This window comes from Corvus moneduloides, chromosome 1, assembly GCF_009650955.1.
Source record: "Corvus moneduloides isolate bCorMon1 chromosome 1, bCorMon1.pri, whole genome shotgun sequence".
NCBI lineage: Eukaryota > Metazoa > Chordata > Aves > Passeriformes > Corvidae > Corvus > Corvus moneduloides.
Genome location: NC_045476.1, coordinates 94,772,641 through 94,797,364, shown reverse-complemented (window position 1 = coordinate 94,797,364; position 24,724 = coordinate 94,772,641). Strand labels below are relative to the sequence as shown.

Here is a 24,724-nt window from a genome sequence, read left to right as displayed (position 1 = left end):
TGAACTGTCTTATTTTTGTTTAGAGTTTTGAGAGCTATAAACAAAAAAACCTCAATGGACGGTGTTTTCCTTAGCTCAAATGGATGTAAGATCAATATCTCATGATATAAAACTGAATATAGTAGTCCTCACTCAATCTTTACCGAAAAAAAATTCTGGCGGCTCTGAAGTAAGAATTTCCTGAATAACAATATCTGGAGAAGATGTGGCAAAGATTTAGCCCTCTTCTTTGTTTCAATATCATTACTGACTAATTAAAGGAAGGAAGACATAATCTCTTAATTGTCTTTTATAGAAGGAAGAGATTATAAAGGATCATTTTAGCTGTTTCCTGGCTGGCCACTGAAACAAAAGTGCCCCATTTACCATTTCCTCAAAATGTGCATATAATACCAAGGTCACAGAAAGATGAAGCAAAGCCTTGGAAGAGTCTCCACCCAACTCCCTCCTTTCCCTCACCTTTTCCACTATCTCATAGTCCATCTTGAAAGCCCAGAGCTGGAGCCTGGCAGAGAGTTCACTGATGGAGGAGAGGGTGAGAAGGAACTGCTCAGCACTGCCCAGGGGGACATCAGGATTCGCCAGCTGTGCCTCCTGGATCTTCTGCTTTTCCTCCTCGGTTGGGATCATGGTCAGGATTTTCTGGACAGGGAGACAAAAGGCAGGCATCAGTGGTGGGGCTGAGAGGAGTGTGAGGGCTGGTTGCTGGGTGACCCCACAGCAGCCACAGTAGAAGTCCTCAAGTCCCTGGCTGTTAAATTAGGACAGCACGGTAGTAACCAAGAACTAACCCACTGCACAAGGAAGCAAAATGAGGACTGATGTCTCACATACCTGCAGTTTGTTTAAAAACGTACCTGGATTAAAATGCTATTTCATTCTTTTAAAATCTGTATTCAGTAGATATGGCTAATCATGGGATGAAACACCAAAGGAGACAAAAGGAGATTGGTCAGGACTGATCTCATCAACTTTCACGTTTAAGTCAGAACTTAACATCTTTTCGCAAATTATGTATGGAAGTAAGGGTAGAAGGAGAACAGTTTTGTGGCCTGTGATTTATGGCAAGTCAGACCAGATTTTGAGGTCCCTTTTAGCCCCAATATCTACAAATCTTCTAGCACACTTGTAAGTATACAAGGATAACTTGAGGACTCCTGTCCCTCTCTGTTCCCATAATTTCTGGCTTTTTATTCAGTCTGTTTTGTTTTTCTTATGGAACATGGAAACTACTGCAGCTTACTAGGTCATTCCTAAAGATTTCACCCTAAATGACAACTTCCCAAGGAACACACATTGAATTTAAAGCTGAATTATGCACTTCATAACATATGGCCTTTTTTTCTTTTTATCTGAAAAAGGATCTCAATATTTTCCGTTTCTGCTGACAGCGTGGCTCAAAATATTTAAATTTTGCCTTTAATTCATGCATTTTACAGGCTTGTTTAAATGTGGCAGCTTTCCTTCCCAAAGTATTGCTCTCTAAGGTATTGTGTCTTAATCAGTTTTTAACACAATAAATGCACTTCAAAATAAAAAAGAAAAGCAAAACAACATAAAGGCATCAGATAAGTTGAGGTCTTTATCCTACTGATAAATGCCTGCTTAAAGCAAAGCAGATTTTTAACACAACTAATGTTTATTCATCTGAGGAATAACATGTTTTTGCTGTAGCCATCTATAATGATAGAGGCTGTTTTGAAGGGGAGGAGAGAATAATAAAAATACAGCCAAAGAGCTATCAGACCTGCCAATCCAAACTACAGCCTTGTTCCAACACTGGACATAGCCAATTCATCAAAGCAGCACAACTGCCCCCTCCCAGCACCAATAGTTCCCCTGGCTGTTTGTACAGCACTGGAGCTAAGTGTGGATGGAGAGCAAGGGACTTTTCCTGGTCAATCAGGCGAAGAACAAGAGTTAGGCAGGCAAATAATGTTCAGTTTGTTGAATTGGGACTTACTTAATTGCAGCCACAGCATTTGCATTGCTGTCTATTTTCTTCTATTGACTTCCATAAACATAAATAAAGAAGCATTTCTTTCTGTTAATGTTCTCTCTCTCTCTTGCTATTTTTTGTATAAACAACAACAACAACAGAAAAAGCCCCCTTGCTTGGACACTGCAAGATTCTACCTTAATAAATTAATATCTGAAGAAAAGAAAAAAGAAGAGGAGGAAAATCCCTCAATGCACTCTGGTGCTTTTCCTTAGCCTGAAAAGGACTGCTTGGAAAATATTCTGATGTACACCTGTTCCAGTTGACAGCATTTGCGTATTGATTTTGAGATGTGCCATCCATCCATCCATCCATCCATCCATCCATCCATCCATCCATCCATCCATCCATCCCTCCACCCATACATGCTGAAATCTGTTACTTGGGTCATACCTAACATAAAACTAGATTTATAAGTAGCTGCTTCATGGCATTTCTCAGTGCTGAGCCAATACTCATCTAAAAATTCTCTTAAAAAAACCAGACCAAGCCTGATACTCATAAAGAAAGGTGTTTTGCAGTGTCCCTGAAGGAGTCATGCACCTGAGTGCCTACTCCTCTCCTCCACAACGAGAAAGCAAACGCCTTCAGCTGAGACAGGGCAGCTTGCAAATAGGATCATACTGAACATCCATACATGGAGAGTTTAGCAGTAGCCATGTGATGGATGTATAAATGCCTCTGGTGCATTTTTGAGGGCTAACACTGCAGCAGTATTCTCAATTGCCTCCTACAAATAACCAGGACTTTTGGCACCTACCCAGGGATCCCGCAAGTATTTTGTGGTGGGGCAGTGCCTTCACTCCAGAGATTTTGTACTGCTTTGGGGCATTTTAAAGAGAGCAAAGAAACAGTAACCTTTATTTCCAAAGGGACTCTCCTCCTCCCTGAGCTTTATATAAACATCACAAGATAGATGGAGCTGACAAAAGCATTCGAGTCCAAGTTCCGCAAGGCTGCATACTATAGACCATACTATGTGAAACAGAGGATGCCAAGCAAAAGAGCCTGTGCTTGTGGTGCCAGCTGCTGAGGATCAGCCCTGCTGCTGAAAGCCATGCCTTGGTGGGGCCAGAGCTGCTGGCAGGTCTCACACCATCCAGGGTGCAAGTGACCCCATAACAATGACCTCAGCACTTCTCATCTGCTTGGGCAAATAAGTCTCATCCTGATGGTCATCATCCTTGGTGCCCCCCTGAGCAAGTGGTGAAATGCTCCTCTTCTTGATTTCCACTCTATGACTTAATTGAACCATTTCTTCCGTGCTGGAAACTGATGAGTACACCATCTGCCACTTTATTATTATTTTAATTTTTATTACTATTATTTTTTGAAACTACACTAACAGTAAAAGTAGCATAAAATCACAGCAGGGCAGGAGGTTATTGGCACCTGATGTGACCGTTAAAACACAAATAGCTTCGAGTCCAATCATTAGTTCATATTGCTCTCCCCAGTACACAGAATCCCAGAGTGGGTTACGTTGGAAGGGACCACAGTGGGATTTCTGGTCCAACCTCCCTGCTCAAGCAGGGTCATTGCAGAGCAAATGGCACAGGATTGTGCCCAGATGGTTTTTGAATACCTTCAGTGAGGGAGACTCCACAGCCTTTCTGGGCAACCTGTTCCAGTGCTCGGTCACCTGCACAGTGAAGAAGTTTTTCCTCACATCCAGGTGGAACTTCCTGTGCATCAGTTTCTGCCTGTTGCCTCTTGTCCCATTGCTCAACACCACTGAGCAGACCCTGGATCCACCCTCTTGGCACCCTCCCTCCACATACTTAAATACATTGATACTCTCAGATGGCTATTCTCCAGGCTGAACAGGCCCAGCTCCCTCGGTCTTTTGTAACTGAGGTGGTGTCAGCAGCCTTCAGGTGAATTAAAGAAGAATTATTATTAACAAACCCTATGCTCATATTCTCTAGTATGTGTGACACATGTATTTCACCTTCATGCATTCTCACACAACTGTTTGGGCCAGAGTCTTATTTTTTGAGGAAAACCAGTGCACAAATACTGGAGGAAAATAAGTAAATTTTGCATTAGATAATGGATCCTAATTATTCTGCTGCTAAACTACTTGACCCAGCCACCTGCTTGTCCTTTCAGCAAAGGGATTAAACTACTTATTTCCTGGACTCTGCCATCCTGAGGTATAATCTCCAAAAGTTCCAAAGAGGGAAGACCTACAAAAGAAACATATGGCTGAGGTTCATGGGCCTCAGTGTGGGATGCAAGGAAGCACCTAACCAGTGACAGCAAATAGCCCAGAACCTCTGAGAAAATTAGGTGCTTAAATTTTCTCTTTCACGACATACTGGGACTTCTCAGTGATGACGAGGTTGCAGGGGTGTCTTGTCTTTTGTGTTAAGCTTCAACTGATCTTACCAGATGAATAACAGACTGAAAAAATTAGTAACTCAAATACCTGTTTGTTATTGTTTTGTCCAAAGCTTTCTGTGGCTTGAGGACCACAAATACATAAGCTGCATAACCAAATACATGTTAGTGGGTATTTCACTAGGTATTTGACAGGCCTCAGGAGACAATCCAACTCCTAAAAGGGTCTCTCACATTTCAGCTTCCCAGGCAGCTGTTAACAAGACCCATTGCTGGTTTGCATTACCTGTAGAAACTCTAAGAAAATATAACAGCCTATGAAGGTCAGAACTTTACAGTAAGGGAGGCTGCCTGCACTAATTTTATTACAACTCTTCCAAAAATGGTTCAATTCTGAGAAGGAGCTGCATCTAAAACACTGATGGCCATCCCTGTAAATCAGGAACTGACACCATTGCCTCAGTCAGACCACTCTGCTTCCTCAACTCTCTACAGAAATACATGAACATGTCATTGCTGGTCACAGAAAGTCCAGATGATGTTTTGGTTTCCTGCAAGAAGAGAAAGTGTGGCATTTTTTCTTTAAAAGATTAGGGTTGTGATATGCTGACTGTAGGTGTCTGGCCAGAAAGGTACCACTGAGGTCTTTCTCTCTTCTGTCTAGACTTGTGAAAAAAGGTGTTCTTTCAGGTCACACGAGCTAGCCTCATTTGAAACATCCCATCACAGTCTTACAAAGCACTAGCTGAACAAATTGAAAACTGCAAATGTTGATGTACCATGTCAACAATCAGAATAAAAGTGTAAATACCTTACTTGTTTCCAAAAATCAAATTCTGATTTTTGTTTATACATGTCACCATCTGGCTTTTTAACACCAAGCTCTCATTTCTTACCCCTTTTGACATCTCAGGGCTACCTAGCCACTCCAGACACCTAGACTTCAAATTACTTATTACGAGTATGGAAGGTGTAGCACGCCTGTAGAGGTTTTTTCATTTCAAAGTTTTACTAAAAACCATACCTACTAATGCAATCAACCCTGCATAGCATCACAAAGCTATACTGTAAAGCAGAAAACAACCCATGCTAATTTCCTACCCTAATTTTTCTCTGCTAAATTAATCATGATCTTCGGTATAATTTGGTTTTGATCCACGTTTCCTTACTGAGCAGCCCTTTATAGAGGGATCCACTCATTTCCTTCTCTACAGACAAGCACCAAGGACTGGTTTGTTGGACTCCTTTCCTGCAGTTGCCTCTGATAAATAAGAATTACGTGCCAGGATTTTAAGCTTGCCTCTTTTGCTTAACTCAGAGCAAGACCTCATCCATGCTAAGGAGGCAGTTCTTTATTCTGCAGTGAGCTCCAAGCTGTTTGAACACAATGAATGCCAAGCTTTCAAAGAAAGGAAAACACAAACACTTTGGCAAATGTCAGGTGGCAAAATTTTTTTTTAGCTGGACTGGCTCATGCTTGCAAACACACAACATGCATTCCTCTGAAAATACGTCTTAAACAGTGCCTGCTTTGCATACTAAGTGGACTATATCTGCCTTTTTAGTGTCATGGCCCCACTTTCTGCCTTTTCTCACGTCTCAGGGGTACCTAACCACTTTAAAACCTAAAAATACAAAACTTAGGAAGAGTGGGTTTTAAAACATCTGGAGGATTTTTTCCACTTAGTTATATCTTTGAAGTTAAAAAATAAAGTATGGATTACTAACAAGAGTTCAATGTCAAAAGCAAAGCAGCATTCAGCAGGATATAGGGCAGCAGTGGAGGCTCTACTGGACCTACTGCTCTATCTATGGACTTGATGATGAATTGGGCTATCACAAACTTGTAGCCTGCAGCCCACTGCACCCCTGCCTTGCTGCTAGCACTACTGCCAGCACTGCTTCAGTCTACTGTCCTTAAAGGAATCACTAAGGTCAGTTTTAAGGTACCATTTAATCCACCAAGGTGCAGAACTAAAGCCACACACACAGTCTCGTGACAGTGGCAATGCTCCTCAGCAAAGCACAGAGCTCACTGCCAAGGCAAAGGATGGCTCAGGTGACTTTTCACACTACGGGTGCTCTGCTCTGTGTTGGATCTGACAAAAGCTGAAGACAATCCTAAATTATAGCTTCTCTGAAATTTTAGCAGTGAATGTTATGTTGTCACTGCACACATCTCTTTTCCTGCTCTCTTCACATACCTCTCTTCTGCTTACTGGATGTGACATCTCTTCTAGACAGTTACTGTGCAGAAAGGCTTTTGAGTACCTACTGTGATACAATTCTTTTACTTCGGCAAATTGCATAATTTTTTTCCATACCAATCCTGCCTCGATCAACCCATAGGTAACCTATCAATTACATTATATAAAAAATTGCTGTATTATTGGTGGATTTTTAATAAATGAAGCTGATTCTTACATTATTACTGATTCATTCAAAGTGGCTACCAATTATTTCCTTACATTTAGAAAACTTTCTAAAACCAGAAAACTTTCTAAAAATCTAGACTGAAATGACAACCTCTAGTCTCTCTATGCTAACTTTAGGGCTAAAGCCAATGAACAGAGAAAAGAGAGACAGGACACAAAGCTTGTCTACACTGTAGACCAAAGGAGCAGTATGGAAAACTGAGGCAAGGATCTGCTGCAAACAGTGGGACTCACAACGATGCCTTTTTGTGTCAACCTGTGTGCTACCTGGCCAATTCTGCACAGCTCAATCCAGCCCTCTCTATCACTATAAAGGTCTGGCTCTGTAACATGCTATAAGAAAAATCTGTAATTTGGGATTGAGAAAGGGAATCTGAATTCAGTGTAGGGTTTTACCTGATAAGAAGTAAATAAATATATATAATTGAGGAAAAAAAGCTCTTTCCTCCATGGACATCATCCTTTCCAGCCAATCAAGACTTCATTCCTCAAAGTGCAAAGCACTTGGGCTCTGCTGCACTTATCCTTTCTTTTGATTTCAAATACCTGAATGATCACATTAGGATTACTCACATCCTTAGCTTCAAGCTGTGGGGACAGACCTCAGAAACCTTTTCTTTAGCACTGGGCAAGTATATTAGCAGTGTACAATTTCCTGGTTTCTTGAATTCTTCAAACTGAAATCCACCTTCATATATATTTTAAATGAAATTATGGGTTCCTGGCAGCTAATGGAAAGGCCACCCAAAGGAAGGTATGGTGGTACAAAGCACAGCTGTGGACACCACAGCAGGTGTTTGGCAGATGGGCAGCCCAGAGACAAATGCTGGCAGTGGAAAAGTCGAGCTGTGCAGAGTACCTGAAGCCACAGAAGGACACAATTCATAGGAGACGATACAGAGAAATTAGTGAAGTTCTTCTTTGTCAGCCATTTTATGTTGGATGTATGGAAACACTGCCTACAGCACTGAGATCTAACTGGCTGTCTGTGAGTTGGGCTTGGCTGGAGGGGTACTTCTCTCCAACACTTTAAAGCTTAGTAGTGCAGACTGCAGTGGTGGGCACATGGGCTGGGTCATGAAAAATTACTTTTTTAGAGTGATCTGTCACCTTCATAAAACAAGTGATGTATGCATATAGAAAATAAGTAATACAGCTTTGGGAAGAAACTATATTCTAGCAGGGATAAATCAGGCCTTGCCTTCCAGCTAGAAGGGTCTTTTGCCTTAAGCATTTCTTTTGCATGTAACTGTTGGCAACTCCATTCCAGGAAGCTTTCCTCATTTTCTTTTGTAGTCAGCAAGGTGAAGGTGGAAAGGGGGGAATAATGAAACACAGTGCCAAACCACTGAAAGGTGACTGTGAGTTAATATGTGACCTCTGATAGACACTGGATGAGATTTGTAGTTGTGCAGATTACTTTTACTAGATGATACGGGCTTATTGAAAAAAAAAAAAAAAAATTGAAATGAATACAACCATAATGAAAAAAACAGTGGAGCCACAGGCTTCTTTTACACTTCATAGAAGAAAAATGTTTTGATAAAAAAAATAATATACAGAGCTCATCTTGGATCTTGGTAAGAATATCTGCAAAGTCAAACGTGTAGTGGTAAAAATTACATCATCTGTAATCTTTATACCAACTGCTTTTCTTCAAACAACAGTAACACAGAAATGCTATTCTGGGCAAAACTAGTCACTGTATTTGTTTTCCATTAGATATACAATCTAGAATCACTCCAACAGCTAGCTGGGCACGAAATTTATTAAACCCTGTACCAGTTGCATCAGCCTTAGTAACTCACTGCCTATTTTTGCTGGTCACAATATTTCAGTCAAGCTTCAGATAATACTCTGAAAAACCTGACAGGAATTAACACCACTGCTACTCAAACAAAGCAGATAATCTATGATCACTGAGCATGCCCAGCCTCATGATACTTCATGCTTCTGAGCCCGCTGCACCAATTTCACAAATTTCGACACTCAGACATGACATAATACACCCCTTCTCCCTCTTCCATGACCAGTCTGGCCTGTACCATAGGCAACATGGGAAAAAGTAGTATTGAAAATGCAGACTTGAAGACATTGACTATTCTTTCTTACCTCTATTCCTTCCTTGTTTAAGGCATATTCGTCAAAGTTCAAAATAGCAGTCTTGATGGTGCGGGGAGGGGGCAGCACAGTCAAGCCAATGTTAATGGCGTTGCTTCGCTTTGAGTCCAGCACAATGATCTCCTGTCGCTTCCCATCCGCAGCAGTTTTCTTGGTAAAGAAGAGAACAAGATCATTATTCCTCTGATCTGTTTTATAAAGGAAAACTCACTCCTTTCACTAATGACTTCCTCCACTCAAGAAAGCTGACACTGAATGTAAATCTGATTTATTTGTAGGCATCAAAACAAGCTGAATTCTTGTAGCACATCCTTATCCTATCAACATGAGCTGCCAGGATTCAATCAGAGATCTGAATGCTGCTGTGCAAAGCAGAGCCAGTCTGACACAGCAGTCCTCACATGGGGCAGTCTGGGGCAGGAGCCAGTCTGAAAAACACCTGAAACTGTCTCTGCCAGCTCAGAGCTCTTCTGTGCAGCAGCACTGGCCTGCACAGGACTGGTGGGGCAGCAGCTGGGCAGCCAAGGGCTCCAGGGCTCAATTCCCTGTTGGATGCATTAATATGGACCCTCTCTCACTTGTGTGGCTGGCTGGGAAATTCCCATCTGCCTGCCAGCATTCTCCCGTGTTATAAATCCACCTCTGGCACTGGCAGAGGAGCCATAGGTGCCTTTCTGGAGGCACTGGCATGGTTTTCTGACCACCAGCTGCCAGGGGAAAATTATTCTACCTCGCTGCTCATGATATGTCTGTCAAGTTCTTCATAGATGCAGAAAAATTTCAACTCTCATGCTTTTTTCAAAGTTTTATTTGAGACTATCCATGTTCTTGGATCTTACCTCCAGTATAAATAATAATAAAATCACAAAGAACTGGCAACATATGCTTTAAATTCCATTCTAGAGTAGACCCAAGGAACTTCTTTCTCTTTCTCCCCATCCTTATAGTGGCAAAATGTGAACCAACTATGCAAGGGGACTCGAAACCCACTTATATGGCATATTGTAGTCTTGAATGTGATCTTTGCTTTTACACCTCAGCATGCCTCTCTCTCTCTCATCATCCCCTGCTAGAAGGTGTCTCTTTGGTAACTACAGATGTCGTGCTGGGTAGCTGAAAGGTGAGAGGACTCTGCTCCTCATACTCTGGGTTTTTTCCTTCCTCTGCATATATGTGAACACTGTAAGCATGTTTTCTGTGGTTCTTCTTCCTTTGCCCTATCAGAGGCTGAGGAATGCCGTCAAGCACAGGAGTGTAAGGAGAAGTCCTGCACACTGATGTATCAGTCTTGCATCTCTTGTGGATTTGGGGAAAGCCCAGGAGGAGACTTACTGCCCGAGTCTCAATCTGTGTTCAGGATTGTTTTTTAGACTATGGAGCTTTGTTCTTCACTCTCTTTGGGTCTGCACCACAGCCACCGACACAAAAGCACCCCTCTGCCAGGCCTACGTGTTTCTGAACTGGAAGTTAGTAAATGTGATTTCATCAAAGCACCTCCAGCTGTGGACAGCCCATAATGGGGAACACAGCTGTATCATTACAAAGATACTTTTTTCTGGCATAGCTCAGAACCTTGCTTGCACAGAAAGAGGTTTGCCCACCCGTTCCTGCAGCCTGCCCAGCACCTGTGTGGTACCACAGTCCTTTCATCATACCAGCATGACTAATGTGGTATGATGCAACTTCTGTGGGTGCACGGGACTGAAGGCAAGTGCTGTTTACAGGAGTTAGGGAATACCACATGTGTATGATCTGAGAAAGTAATAAGAGGGTTGTTTTTTTTAAACTTAGAAAGAAACAACAATTTTGCAGTAAACAGGATAAATTTTAGGAGAGCAAAGATAACATCTATTTTCAATGTTTTTTTATCAGTTCTGTCAGAACTGATCTCTTAACACCTTAGAAGTATCCCCAAAGCCTTCCTGAACTTTCCCTTCTTTGAGCAAGGGACTCCTCTTGTTTTTGGGGAGCTACCTGAAGGATGTGAGATGCAATTTCTCCTTTAAAGCAGTAACTTTTACTTCTGGAACCACTAATCACATTTTCAGGACCACAGTTAGTGGCCAAGACAACATTAAAACCAAACAGGGTTCACCAGAGACTGCTTCCTCTTGAGCTTGTATTGCACTAAGCCTTTTTTAAACCACCACTCTTTACCTTGTCCTTTGGAACACCGAATTACACAGCTCCAAAGAATTTATGCAGAAAGGAAAAGGCCAGGGGAAAGGAGTTAAATTTAGGCTTCCCACATGTGGTATGGGTAAGCAAGCCTCAAATGTGCAGCTCTGTTTTTAGGCTCCCAAGTCTGACAAGAGAGACATATTCATTTGGGGGGCACAGGACGCTCACAGCCGCGCTCATTGCAATCCCAACAGTGCACACGCTCCCTAACAATGAGTTATGAAAGACAGATGAGCTGCACAGGGCATGTGTGCATGGAGGTATTTTCCAGAGCTATAACTGCATGTGGGATATAAAATGTTGGGGTGAGTAACCCTTTTCAAAAACAGGGGCTGAAGTGATTTTAAATCCCTTCTGGGGACGACATCTGAGTTCCAAAGAAATCATTTCCAAATAAATAAAAGGATGAAGAAAAGAGAAAGATTTTACTACTATGAGCTTTACTACCTTACTGCTAGGAAAAGAATTGCTTTTTGTCTGCAATGAAATTGCACATATGGAAGTGTCTGACTTAAAATAAGCTACAACTACTAATTTCTATTACAATATTTCGTGACTTTAATCTATGCTTCATAAATTCATTCAGAAAATGACTTAAAATGCTTGAGGGAACAGTGAACTAGTGCACCTGATTTTATTTTTTAAAGTATCTGTATGAAGTGTAATCCCTGAACTTCTGAATACTACATATACTATATTATTAAATGTAATTACAAAAGTAATTATAAAATACAAACATACCAGGTAGTATAATCTGTGGAAAACAAACACTTCTGCAATCTATTAACAATTACAGTGAATTTAGACCTTTAGAAGACCTAACTGGCCACATTCCCTTGCCTCTGTTGAAGACTAGGTAGTCCAGATGGATTATTTAAAAACTATTACCATCCCACAGAATGTGATTTGTAGTCTGATGAGAATGTAGTCTTAAAAATGCCTCTTTGCTTTAATTAATATGGGAAGCAGAAAAATTTAAAAAACTTTTCAAGTGGTCTTATCAATAAATAATTATATATGAGCATCAGCTCAGATGTATGTCCTGCCTTTAAAGTTGCAGAAGTCTACATCAGTAGTACAAAAAAATCTCTCTTAATAGTGAGATGGCTTTCTTTTATTTTTTTTTTTAACTTCTATCTCAATTAGCAAGGATTTAATAAAGGAGATTTAAAATGGAATCACTCAGCTGCCACTGACTTTTTCTAGGATATATGTATGTAATCTTTTTCAGAAATTCTGATCCACATTTATGACTTGTCTTGGCATTTATTGAAATTGCAACAAATTCTTTCAAAAGGAATATGTGTCTACACATGTATACACATGTGTACATGAAAACAGATTCCTTCATTTTTCTCTCCTACTAATTTTTATGTCTGTGGGCCCATGATGAATCACTATATCCCACAGGGTATACATGAATCAGAAAAATAATACATTCATGCAAAACCAAGTGGATGGCAAAAGGGCTGAAACAACAGCATTCGATTCAGGAGTGTCTGCATGTTCTCTTCACAGAAAAGTAAACACTTAGAAGTACTTTGCCAAAATACCTGCTTTGTTTGGTGGAGTGAGAAGGAAGGAAATACTAGAATGGCTTGGAGGAGATACCTGATCACTCTTTCTATATAATGCAGTGGTGCTCTATTCTAAAAAATAAACCATCTGCAACTAAAGGTGCTTCACTAACTAAAATCAATGTGCAAGTTTCTCAGTGTGGCACAAGTTTTCCTAAAATCAGGAATCTTCTCTCCCAGTCCCAGCCCCCAAAATCCTGTATTATATCCTACAATTTAAAATCCACTTTATTTTATTACAGTCTATTGTGTTTAATGAAAAACTTCTCATGAGCCAGGAAGTAGCTGTTTATAGCTGTGTGTTGTGGAAATCACAGTGAAGGATTAGAAACCGGAGTAAAATTGGTTACAGCTGTATGAGAGAGCATAAGCACAAGATAGAGCCAACCCCCCCCTTATACATCCTGACTTTGCTTTTCCTCTCATCCTTCTGGACTGTTCCTTTTCCATGCACCTACTTCCATCTCTTGCTATGAAATCTGGAGGTTTGACTTTTGATTTGTTGCTCTGCACTCTTTTTTCAGCTGAACCAACTGAGCTGTGAGTCAGACTTTACGATATTATAGAATAAACCTGTTTTGGATTGCAGCCATTGGACAGGAGAAACTAGACACAACGGGGAATGTGCTCTCTGGAAATAAACCAAGCAGTCTGGAAAAAGCGAGAGCTATCCTAATTTGAGTGCAATCTTTGTACCAAACCTCAAGTCTTTTACGGATTCAGTGGTCTGCTTAATTATTCCCACTCTGACTTGATCTAAGGACCATCTCCTCCTCTGGAAGATTTGCTGGTGTTCATGAAAACCAGGCAGGAGTTTCCAAAGCCTGCATAGAGTTCTACTACCGTACTCCTCGGTCCCCATTGTCTTCTCTGTAATGAGACAATGAGACTTCTATGTCTGTGTTATGGGACAGGGTGGAAAGAGAGCCAAAAGTACAGTGTCTCATGCAGAGAGCCGTTATTAGACGCCAAGGGGAAAGCAGTCACCTAAATCATTTCTCAGACTTGCACTAATTTCAAAGAAACCTGCTCACTCATCTTCCAGCCATAAGCCAAAAGCTGTGCCAAAGCATCAGGCAGGTTTGAGAAGCAAGTGTGAGGGAGGGAAAATGGCCAAGGCTAGTTTGGGAACATGCACAATGATTGACTGGAAAAGTAAACAAGTCATAATTCCAACAATTTACATTTTATCAAAATTTCATGTGAGAATAAAAGATTAAGAATCAGCCAGAGTGCTCCATTACAATGCTGGCACTTAGCACAAAGCTAAATTTTGGAAATGGCAAATATGTCATCATTCCACATTCAATTCGAGGAATTAAATATTTTATGGATCTAAGAAAATGCTCTCATTCCTTCCATCTATGAACCATCTGTGGCAGATTTGTATTTACGGGGAGAGAGATGAGGAGTAGCACGCCATGACGTCACCAGCATTCCTTCCTCAGCAGAAGAGGAATTAGAGAGAGAAATTAATCTCAGCATTGGCCAGACGAACAATCAGCTGAATATGTTTTTAAAGGTGCTACACCATACATTTCAGGTTTATGTGCATCTGTGTCACAAAAAAATTCAGCTAAAAACGGTGATGGCAGGATGTACACGAGCCATCTCTGTATATACCTGTTGCTTGCTAGGTACTTGGGGGCTTGATTATAGAAATTGCAATGTTTCCACTTGGCCGAGAAGATCAAGAATGACTATTAGAAAATTTTGAGTTAATAAACTGGACAAGTGACACAGAGACCCTTTACTGAGAGACATCCAGACTCCCCAGAGGAGGAACAAACAATAATATCTATAATACATAGTAGGTATAACCACTTTCTCTAGTAAAAGAGAAGTAAAATATTCGAGGTGCAGACTGCATTTTATGTTACTATAAGATATATAGCATACAGAGAAAACACACAAGCAATTCATTTATTTTAAGAGAGATGGACACTTTTTACTATGATTTTAACTGGAAAAAAACATTGTTTCCCTGATACCAATTATGCTGCTTAGAAGAAAAAGAGTTTATGTAGCCATGAAAAACAAATGTTCAGGCTAATAACTTTTTTAATGCTACTTCAAATTCCTACTAAATGTAACTATAAAAAGCTTCCTTTTGTTGTTGATTCTAATGTTAAACAGCCATGTCAGGAGCCTTTGGGAGTTTATTTTATAACAATACTGAGGAAGAGGGAATCCTAGCTACAGAAGTATTTCCTGTGCCAGCTTCCATCCTAAAATTGCCACACTGCATAAATTAAAGTTTTAAAATAGGCCTGTTCACCAGTATAAAACAAAAACCCAACACCCCTGCAGAGTTCAGCTGTAAACTTGGTCTAGCTGATAATTTGATCCTTCAGAACAAAGCACACAGCAGATCCAGTCCGATATTCTAACCTTTCCACATAATGATTAGGAAAATATTACCAAGTGAAGAACTGTCAAATACACAGATATGAGTCACCACACTGTGACCTTTTTATGAATGTGACAGAAAGTATTTCACATTCCAATACCTACTTTGGCACTCAGCTTTGGACAATCTAATGTAAAACTTGTTGGTATTTGCCACTTGCAGTGATATCCCACAACTGGTAGACCTGAGACAGGAGGGCAACTTGGCACGTACAACACCCTAGGCTCATCTCTAGTGTCAGGTCATGGAATATCTTCCGTCATAGGCCAGGCTAGAAACACATCCAGTAATTTCCACTGGTTTGATATAAACAACATAAATCACCTAGATCTAATTCAGAATGAATACCAATACAATAGCAGAAAAACAGCAAACTGAATACAAGCTGTACCTTTGTGACAGGCAGTTCCTTGGATTTAGACTCAAAGAGATGCTCCAGTTTGGAAGTGTCCACCTTAATGGGTTCCAGTTTCGACCACAGGAATTCTCTGCAGCGTTTGTTGTTTTTACACTGCCACTCAAATGGCCGTACCTCATTCCAAAACAGACGGATGGTTTTCTTCTTCTTTATAAATGCTGGCTGACCCCTAGAAACCTGGGGTGACCCTAAACCCTGAGGAGTGCTGAACAGTGGAGGAGGAGCCAATAAATTAGCAGAGGGTGGAGGTGGAGGCGGACATCCAAACAAGGGGGGAGGCGGTGGAGGAGGCAAACCCAGAAAAGAAGGTGGAGGTGGAGGAGGGGGAACAAGGGAGTCCCCAGGACCCATATCCATGTCCAACACATCTACATCATCCTCCTCCCCCAAGTCTGTAAAATCCATGTCTTTGATTTTAAGTTCTCGAGGATTAGCCATGAGCTGATCCCAGATGTAATCAGATTCCTTCTTTGTCTGTGCTGGTGTTTTCTCGGGGACCTGTTCACTGATTTCATCTTCAGGCACTGCTGTCCCTTTAGCCAGATCACCACTGTTAAATTTTTCTGCAAAGGCTTTCACACTGCCTTGGTTGTCCAGATTTCCAATCTCCATCTTTTTGACACTTTCATCTTTGCCCTGCTTTGTGGCCTGAAGAATAGAGATCCTGCTGGCTAGGCTAGTGAGTGACTCCTCGCTTTCCTCCGTCTCCTTCTTTTCCTCCTTCGCCTCCAGCTCCTTCTCCTCTTCATCTTTGGGCTTTTTGTTATGCGCATACAACATGTCCAGCATAAACCGCTTGTTGTTGAGGATGTTGCTGCACTGCTCATTCACACCAGCATCCTGAATGGTCTGTGACCATGGACCTGCAATCACACACACAGAGATGGGAAGTCAAGGGAAGGAAGTCAGAGCACCAAGAACACTCTTCAACCCCCCCAGAAAAACCATTTGGAGGATGCATGTACAACTGAAACTGGGTAAGCAGTTACTGTCAAAATTCTGAAATAAGATACAGCACTGATACATGGCCTGATCTTGATGGGTTGGGAATAATTCTCAAAAATGGAAGGGGAGTAAAGAATAATAGGTAGCTTGGGAGGGACTATGTAACTTTCAGGATTTGAATGTTCAGGTTTCTCCTGAAATCTGTCAAGTTTCACTTTGTGCTTACTGCCTCAGCTCATTTTATACAGTGCACAAATTCTCATAACCTTTAGTATTCCAGAATGGGGCTTAAATATCATGATAATGACACAAAATAGGTTATCATACTCTCCACCTGGCCACATACTGGAACAACCTCAGGAAAATTTCCATATGAAAGAGATCTTTCTTGCCTGATGTCAAGGTCAACATGCAGCTGTTTACTTCTCCTCCTACCACCCTGCTGGCTAGGGAAGGGCAGTTTTCAGACCCGGCCATTCCTCAGAACCCCCTGGTGGGGTACCTGGGCCATCTTCACAACACAGACTATTGGAATTCCAAAGCAGGCTGCATACCCAAGGTACAGCTCTCAGGGCAACTCAGTGAGTGTAAGTATAAGGAAGATTTTTAAAGTTGTTTATAATATGAGAACCTTTATAAAATATTTTTGAACATGCTGCTCAATAACCACTATTACCCTCCCTGTTATATGACAGTGTTGAAAGACTATTGGCCTTCCCACATCACAGTCATTTAACATGTCACTGTAATGAAGCTTCATCTTTCTGACTACTGCTTTTCTCACCAATAATATGCAAAATACCATGTTTGAGACAGCACCATAAATAACAAATTATAGTGGTCAAACTGTAAAAATATATGATGTAAGCGTCTCTGTGACTCCATTTCCCTGAATTTAATACTGCTAACCAATGTGGATAATGTGTCTAAAAATTATGGTGCTCCTTTTTCCAGTGGGCATCAAATAAAGTGATTAAACATGCAACAATGATAATTCTTCACACTTACTGTATTTCCTGTATGGAATTCCTTCTGTTCCCCATAGTCCTTACACATTTTATTAATACATTTTTCATAAACTCTGCTTCTTTTATTTCATCATTTTACTTTGATCGCTAGCCTGCCTTTTTTGGGAGGTCCTTGTGGTTAAAGATTTTCTTTTATACCTGTTGGTTGCCCTTTTTCTTAAACTCCCATTTTATCTTTGTTTCTTCACTTACGCTCCCACCTTTTTCAGTACTTTATAGTTTTAAATATCTTTTACTGCTTCCTTTGTCAATGGAGCTGCTTTCTTACCACAGCATCTAGTCCCGTGCTCTGAGAAGGTATCCTCTTGGTGAGATCTACATTCAGAGCCCCAGAACTCCCTGCCTCCCCTCCCTTAAAACAACAGTGCATTAAAATGCAGGGCCCTGAAGCACAAAGCATATGGACAGCAGTGACTCCTGCCTCTATTTAGATCAAGCTCTAAACCATGTTTTAAAATCAGTCCAGAGGTTTAACCCCAGACAAAAGAAAGATTTTTTTCAGCAATGGATACAACCTACTTTCCTGCAGGCAGCTTGACTTCTTCCATGATCTGCTCATTTTTCCTCAGACTTAATCCATGGGATTGCTTTCTTACCAATACTTGTCACCTGAGGCAGTCTCTTAGATTTCTCTCAGAGGTAGTTTCACTAGACAATGTCACTAGACAACTCCTTCCCCACACCATCTATTTTACCCAGCTGTGCCCTCACAGAGGATTTCCCCCTATTCCAAGCCTTTCTTTCAAAGATGTTCAAGATAGCTCCCAAGATCCATCCCACAAACCCCACATGATGTACCCGCTCTCAGTTTCACCAGATGGAATCCTCCAGTGTTTAATCCCTTTGCAAAACTGCTCATCGGAATTTCCTTAGACACAGTCCCTAATTTGGGTTCCCCAAGTCTGCCTCCAATTGTCCAAGCTGATCAAAGATCACTGCTATGAAGACTCTTGCTACCTTGGTGGCCGATTCTGCCCTCCTCTCCACAGGTAAAGCTTTGAAATACCATTGGAGAAACAAGACTTGTTGGAAGCCAAATTTGGCAGGATGGCTAATGAAGAAGCCTGCACCAAGGGCTTTGTCCTCAATGCACCTGGGCAGAACCTCATAAATGGCAGAATGCACGTTGGGAATCTCAGAACTGCTGGAGAAAGTGCTCTTGTTTGCTTTCCAAAACTCCTCAGCTACTAGAGAGCAAACAATTCACTACATGAGACCTCCTACACAGCACTACTGAATAAATCTTTGGTCTACTGGTAGTGTAGGACAATTTTAAGATGTTGATTTTAATAAGAGTACATTTCTTAGCTTTTAACAAAAGTACATGGGGACTTTAAATTGGAGTGGTAACAGGTCGGTAACAGACAAGATAAGGAGAAAAAACCTGCAACTGGTCTCCTTTATTTGCATTTGGACTATCTTGGACTATGCCACAGTGTAACAACATCCTTCATCTGTGATACCTCCCCTGCCTTTCCTACACATATATCCATCTACATTCTTTATGAGTACAACAGCATTCTAAGTAACTCAATCTTGGTGCTGACTGAAAAGAAATTAGCTCTTAAATTTAGGATATAATTCATGTAATGCTTCCCAGAAAAAGAAGTGACAGATTTAAACTTGAACAGTTCAATCTGACAGTCTGTGTCTGAGGTAATCGCTGGGATTCAGAGCCACCTCTCTTCTTTCAGGACAGAGCAGGACTATTTCACACTGTGAAGCACATCTTGTTTTCTTATCTAGAATTTAGAAAATGTAGGACAATGCATTCAATGGCTCAGAGCAAAGAAAACGTGGGAATCCAATGCCCTAATTACATTACATTCCTTTACCTCACTATAAAAAAGGGAAAAGAGTAATCAACAAAGTCGAAGTCTGCCTTTTATTCCCTCCCTGCCTGGGTGGCATGATGAACTCTGGTTATCATTATCTCTCTGGGCAGAAACTTGGTACTTAACGTGTTTCCCAGGCCGGGCCTTTGCAGGCTGGTGCCTGGTGGCGTATTTGACCAGAATCCCTCAGCACCACAAAACTGGTCTTTTCCAGACAAGGTGTACTTCATGTGCCTCCTCCACATGAGCTAAAGATGGCCACAGCCCAGACCTATCTTCAGTAGCTCCTATGTATCTCTCTCTGCTGTCTGAAGCCTGACCAAGACAGAAGAACTGAAGGGAAGGAACAAACATCTCAGCCCTCACTGCTCTTCCTTTTCCACTAAAAAGATGAGAAAAGGTATCTGGAACTTCATGACAAATCATGTCAGCACAGCCCCTTGTCTCACTGACTTATGTACAGAAAACCCAAATATATGCTCCAGGAGTTAGAGATGCAAGTCTCTGCAACATGGTAATTCAATAGTTAATATATTAATCTTAGGGGAAGAAAATGATCTCAAATCAAATGAAACTTCATTTCATCAAGGCCCTACTGTCCCTCAAACATAGAAACCCCAATAAAGTCTGGATGTCCAAGCAGAGAGTAGACAAGACTTGGCCATGGTGAAGAAAATCTTAGATAGGTGCAAAGGGTTTGTTAGCTAATTAACACAATATCAGAGCTGCTAATTGAACATTCTTTTTCCACCAGAAACCCTTCATTATTGAAAAAGCTTCACTTTACCAGTTTCATTGTCACTGGTTAACTTGTCCTCTCTCTCTTCCCTCTCTAAAGTGCTGCTTGCTGAGGATATACTGGATGCAGAACAGTTGTCTTTTTCATTCACTTCCTCATTCTGCCTCTCTTTTTCACTGAGTATTGCACTTTCTTCTGGCTCTCTCTCTGGTCCTTGCTCCACCTCACTCTCTGGTCCCACCTCTGTAGCCTCTATTTCCTTGGGTGTCTCCGTTCCCTGCTTGGCCTCAGCCTCAGCCTCCTGCTCTGGTTCTGGTTCTGTCTCTGTCTCTGGTTCGGGTTCACTGGCACTCACTGGTGGAGAGAACAATGGGAGAAAAAGATTCACTTAACAATGGAGCCGTCTCAGGTTCACCTCTCTAAACGAGAGCGATGTGAGCATTGTACAAGTGCCTTATGGAAAGAAAATAAAACGCAAGTCCACGGCATGCTTAGGAACATTGGGAGCAACAGACTGATGAATGTTGTGCGACGACAGCATTGCACATGAGAATGGCCTGGCAAGCCCCCTCACTCGCTGTCTGGAGCCAGCCCACTATTTTTATACATACTTCCACAGCTGCAGTGTTGGACTCGCACAAGGATTTGAACAAACCAGCAGAAAATGGGCATCTCACCTGAGCATTGACAACTCAGTGCCTAGACAGAGCCAGGAAAGGAGAGATTTAAAGAAAAAAAAACACAAAACCAAAAAGAGGGTGATTGTGGCTTTTGGTTGAATTTTCTTTGGGTTCTGGAAGAATTCTTTTTTCACCTGATGACGAACACTTCAACGAAAAAAATACAAATATTAGTTTTAATAACACAGTTGAATGGCACAGTCTGGAAATGGCACTGTCACACATTTGGCTGACAAAAACCATATGTTGTTTCATGCACATTTACTTCAGAATAGCCACATCAAAACTGAGCAAAGTTTCCAACTGCTTGGCCTATGGCACATATTCGTTTCCAATTGGTTGGCATATGGCATACGATGAGCTTTTTTATCAGTTGGCACACAGCAAATACTGTTGATAGTACACTTTGTTTCTTCTTCCCTGCTTTCCCAGTGAAATGAATTCATTCACCTTTAGGGTTTTTAGCTGTAACAGCAGACTTTCACATGCAAATACTCTCTGCATGCTGCAAAGAAACTGAAGAGCATCCACACATGTTCACATCAAGCAGCTCACAATTCTCTGAAACCTGAAATGGCCATGCAAAGAGTGGCAAAAATGGGCATGCATGTTAGCTCTGCATACTTCCCAAATTCCCTCTGTACTAAATCTTGTGTTGGGTGGCTGAACTGTAATGACCAAGTCACGTTTGTTTTGTCCCTCTGTTAACTATTTTTCACTACAATATTGCAAAAGAGTCTTCTGGACTTCACATTGTCTTTGGATTACATGAAATACAATGGGATTTTCTTCAGGAACTACATGAACCTTTGAAGGAAAAAAAAAAAGTATCACACTGAAATACTGGAATGCAATCCAAATACTTCAGTCCTCTACTGAGCAGGTAAGTAAATTTATCCTAAGTAAATATAAGCCAAAATAACAAAGATCATATTCTTCTCCATTGAGAGCACCTGAAAGTCTAATACTAGATATGCAGGCACCTCTGCACGTGCCTCATTTCTCTAAATGCACCTTACCTATGACTGTATCCTGGACACTGCCTAGGAGAGAATCAAAATTACAGAGGACTGTCAAGAAGTTAGCAGATACTACAAATCCCAGTGATGTGTTTCTCACCACAGCTGTCAGCGTGTAGGGTATAGCATGGGAACATTTTAAAGTCAAACCAAGATTTGAATATAACTGAGATGGAAGCTTAGGAATTCTTCAGGAGTTCCTGGAACTAATGTCGTACTTTAGCATGAAAGATTCTCAGCTTGCCATGGTGCAATGGTCCATATATACAGATGTCACTAATTCAGCCATGAATAATCATAATGGCATATGAATTTTAGATACTTCTCTCTAAAAAAAAAGCTATCACGAATTAACCAAAAAGGTCAACTCCAACAGATCAGAGGGAGAAAGAAGCTGATTAAAACATGGCCAGGACTCCTAATGCTTATTGTACCTTTGTCCTTATGAAGCTACATTGAAGATTCAATAGGAAAAAGTCAGGGGAGATTACAGGGAGATGTAAGAAATGCTTGAGAAAATGGAAAGTTCAAAAGAATTCCAGATACTCTTCTAACAAGAAATATTCCACACACACCAGAAATATGCAGCAAATTAGCAGAATCTAATACATAACAAAGAGTAAAGAGCAATATACTGACATAGGCTGCTCTTTTGAGTTCAAGGAATAACAAAATCTAAGTACTAGAAAAAAACAAGGATATGTTGACACTCATTTTGACAGCCTCTCTCTCTCTCTCGATATCATATCAAACAATCCACCTATAACCCAAATCACTTAAAAATAGTGAGCTAAGTCCAGCAGCACTTCCCTTAGGAAGCAGTACAAAAATCAAATCTGCCGGGAAACACTATCAAGAGAACAAAGTCAGCAAGCTAGACATGTGTCCATCACTTGCATTTCCATCATGTAATCCACTGTGGTGATATTAATGAGAACTTCTGAAGATGTAAAAATTATGATTCTCAGTGAATTAATAGTAGCCTATTTGAAATGAGCTCAAACTTTCAGCCCCACATCTACTGGGTCCATTTTCATATCCAACAAAACACTACTCTAAGTGGCAAGCCTACCGGTGGCAAGAGAAATAAATAACAGACCAGGCTCTGTCCCCTGTCTTCAGACTTCTACTGGTGGAGAGTGCAAAGGCTCAGGAAAGCAAGCCTGTTCGTATCAAAAAGCATCAGCAGCTAAGAAGGAGTGCCTGAGATGTTAAGGAGCATGACACCTTTGTAAGCTGATCCCTTCTGAAAAGCAAGGCTAAGAACTTATAATACAGTAGAAGGATTTGGACATTTCCTTTAATACTCAACTATAAATGAACTTTGAAGCAGACACAAGATGTTGTATCCTGTTGATAAGAACTCAACCCTCCAGTCCTATAAGCCCTCAGAGAGAACAAACATCCCTCTGGGCCCACATCTAATCCCCTGTCAGGCTAACAGATTAGCCAACCACATCCTCATATATTTTCTCTGCTTTCCACTTGGAGGTGTGAGATACACATGCTGAGTGTCTCTTGTGGATGCATACAGTAAGTCTGAAAATGTCTATGTCTGCCCAAGACCTCTTGTTTCAATTGCTCAGGCATCGCCTTAAGTCTTGGCTGTTATCTCCCTTCAGCTCCTCCAGCACAGGATTCCTCTTCCTCTGAATTCTGCAGGGACTCCCTATCTCTCCCCACTCTCACTCCAGTCTTTTCCTCCCACTCCTTGTGATGGTAAGAACAGGTGCAGAGTGAACTGGCTCTTTCTTCATGCAGTCAGAAACAACCCTTTTTTGTCCCCCCCACCCCAGTTCCTCCTCTGACTTTCTGTGTCATGGTTCCTTTGGATTTACAACTGAGGCTGCACTGGGCTCATTGCACGCTCAGGCTCTGGTGCTTCCCCATCTGCTGAGATGCTGTCATCAGTCATACTCTGGGCAGTATTTGAACCCTGCTCAACTACCAGTATGTTCAGAAGGTCTCCTACTCCACAGTGTGCACCTGGGTTGGCCTGCTTGCTTCCTCACGTGCTAAAAAAGCTGCTTCTTTCAGAGAAGGGTTCACCTGTAATTCCTTTGTAGATTGACTTCAGAGATGTCTCAGTTATTGTTGCTCCTCCTTTACTGCATACTTGCACTTCACAAAATATTCTCCAATGAAATTACAAAAGAGTAAGTAGCTGCTCTGAAAAAAGAAATTAAGTTCCTTTTTGCAGTTATGGGACTGCCTTCATTTCCTCTGAATGCCATAACACAAGTTTTACAAGAGTAAGTCCTACAAGACTTGATTACTTCAGTGGAACCAATTGTTTTATATGAGAAAACACTTCAGCTCAATAAGTCCAGATTTTTATATTGGGCAATGATACTGGCACACTTCACAGTGTAAAACAAAGTTCCACAGACAGAATCTGTTTCCTTCTTAATACCAGTAGATACTGGATGGCCACAGGATATTTCAGCACAAAAGAAATAAAATAAATCTGGCTTCAAAAATCCCTTATTGTTTTGCTAGTAGATGAACACTCTTTACCCTTGACCTCAGGTTCTGAATTCTGCGGATGAATATCACACATGTGTTAACACCATTCTTGCAGAGTCTTTAGAGCATCCTATGCACAGAACCAAGGAACTGTTTTCCTTCTGCTGTTTCATTCCTGCTTGGGAAGATGGTGAACCCCACGTTAAAAGCAACTGCTTGGGGTGCAAGTAATCTGAGTTCTGCCCATGTCTCTGCTTCAGCTTTTCTACAACTCGCTTAAGCAAGTTAATGCTTCATTTTCTCTACCTATTAAGTGGGATTCATAACCCTTCCTAAGAACAGTAAAATTGAGATTTTAATTCGTTATGGAGCATAAGGAAGTCAGGTAATAGTACAGAGACCATGGCACAGTGTCTATATTAAGCCTGTCCCCTGTTGGCAGATATCGAATGATATGGGCTTCCAGATGGTGTGTCCTACCCACATGCTCATGACTTCCTGTGACCTTTCCAATGCTTTTGGTAGGTC

General features: G+C 41.2%; 1 protein-coding gene across 14 annotated transcripts in view; it reads right to left on the bottom strand.

The window, feature by feature from the left end:
• The window catches only part of FHOD3 (formin homology 2 domain containing 3), a 377,817-nt gene that overhangs the window by 47,327 nt on the left and 305,766 nt on the right, over nucleotides 1-24,724 (bottom strand). For 13 of the 14 annotated variants that reach the window (XM_032118819.1, XM_032118846.1, XM_032118829.1 and 10 more), the window contains 4 exons: nucleotides 20,080-20,385; nucleotides 15,458-16,347; nucleotides 8,890-9,048; nucleotides 460-642 (listed from right to left, as the gene is read on the bottom strand). In XM_032118819.1, coding sequence (XP_031974710.1) covers nucleotides 460-642; nucleotides 8,890-9,048; nucleotides 15,458-16,347; nucleotides 20,080-20,385 — 1,538 coding nt within the window. The remainder of the gene's footprint in view (nucleotides 1-459; nucleotides 643-8,889; nucleotides 9,049-15,457; nucleotides 16,348-20,079; nucleotides 20,386-24,724) is intronic. The other variant, XM_032118873.1, reaches the window with a different exon arrangement.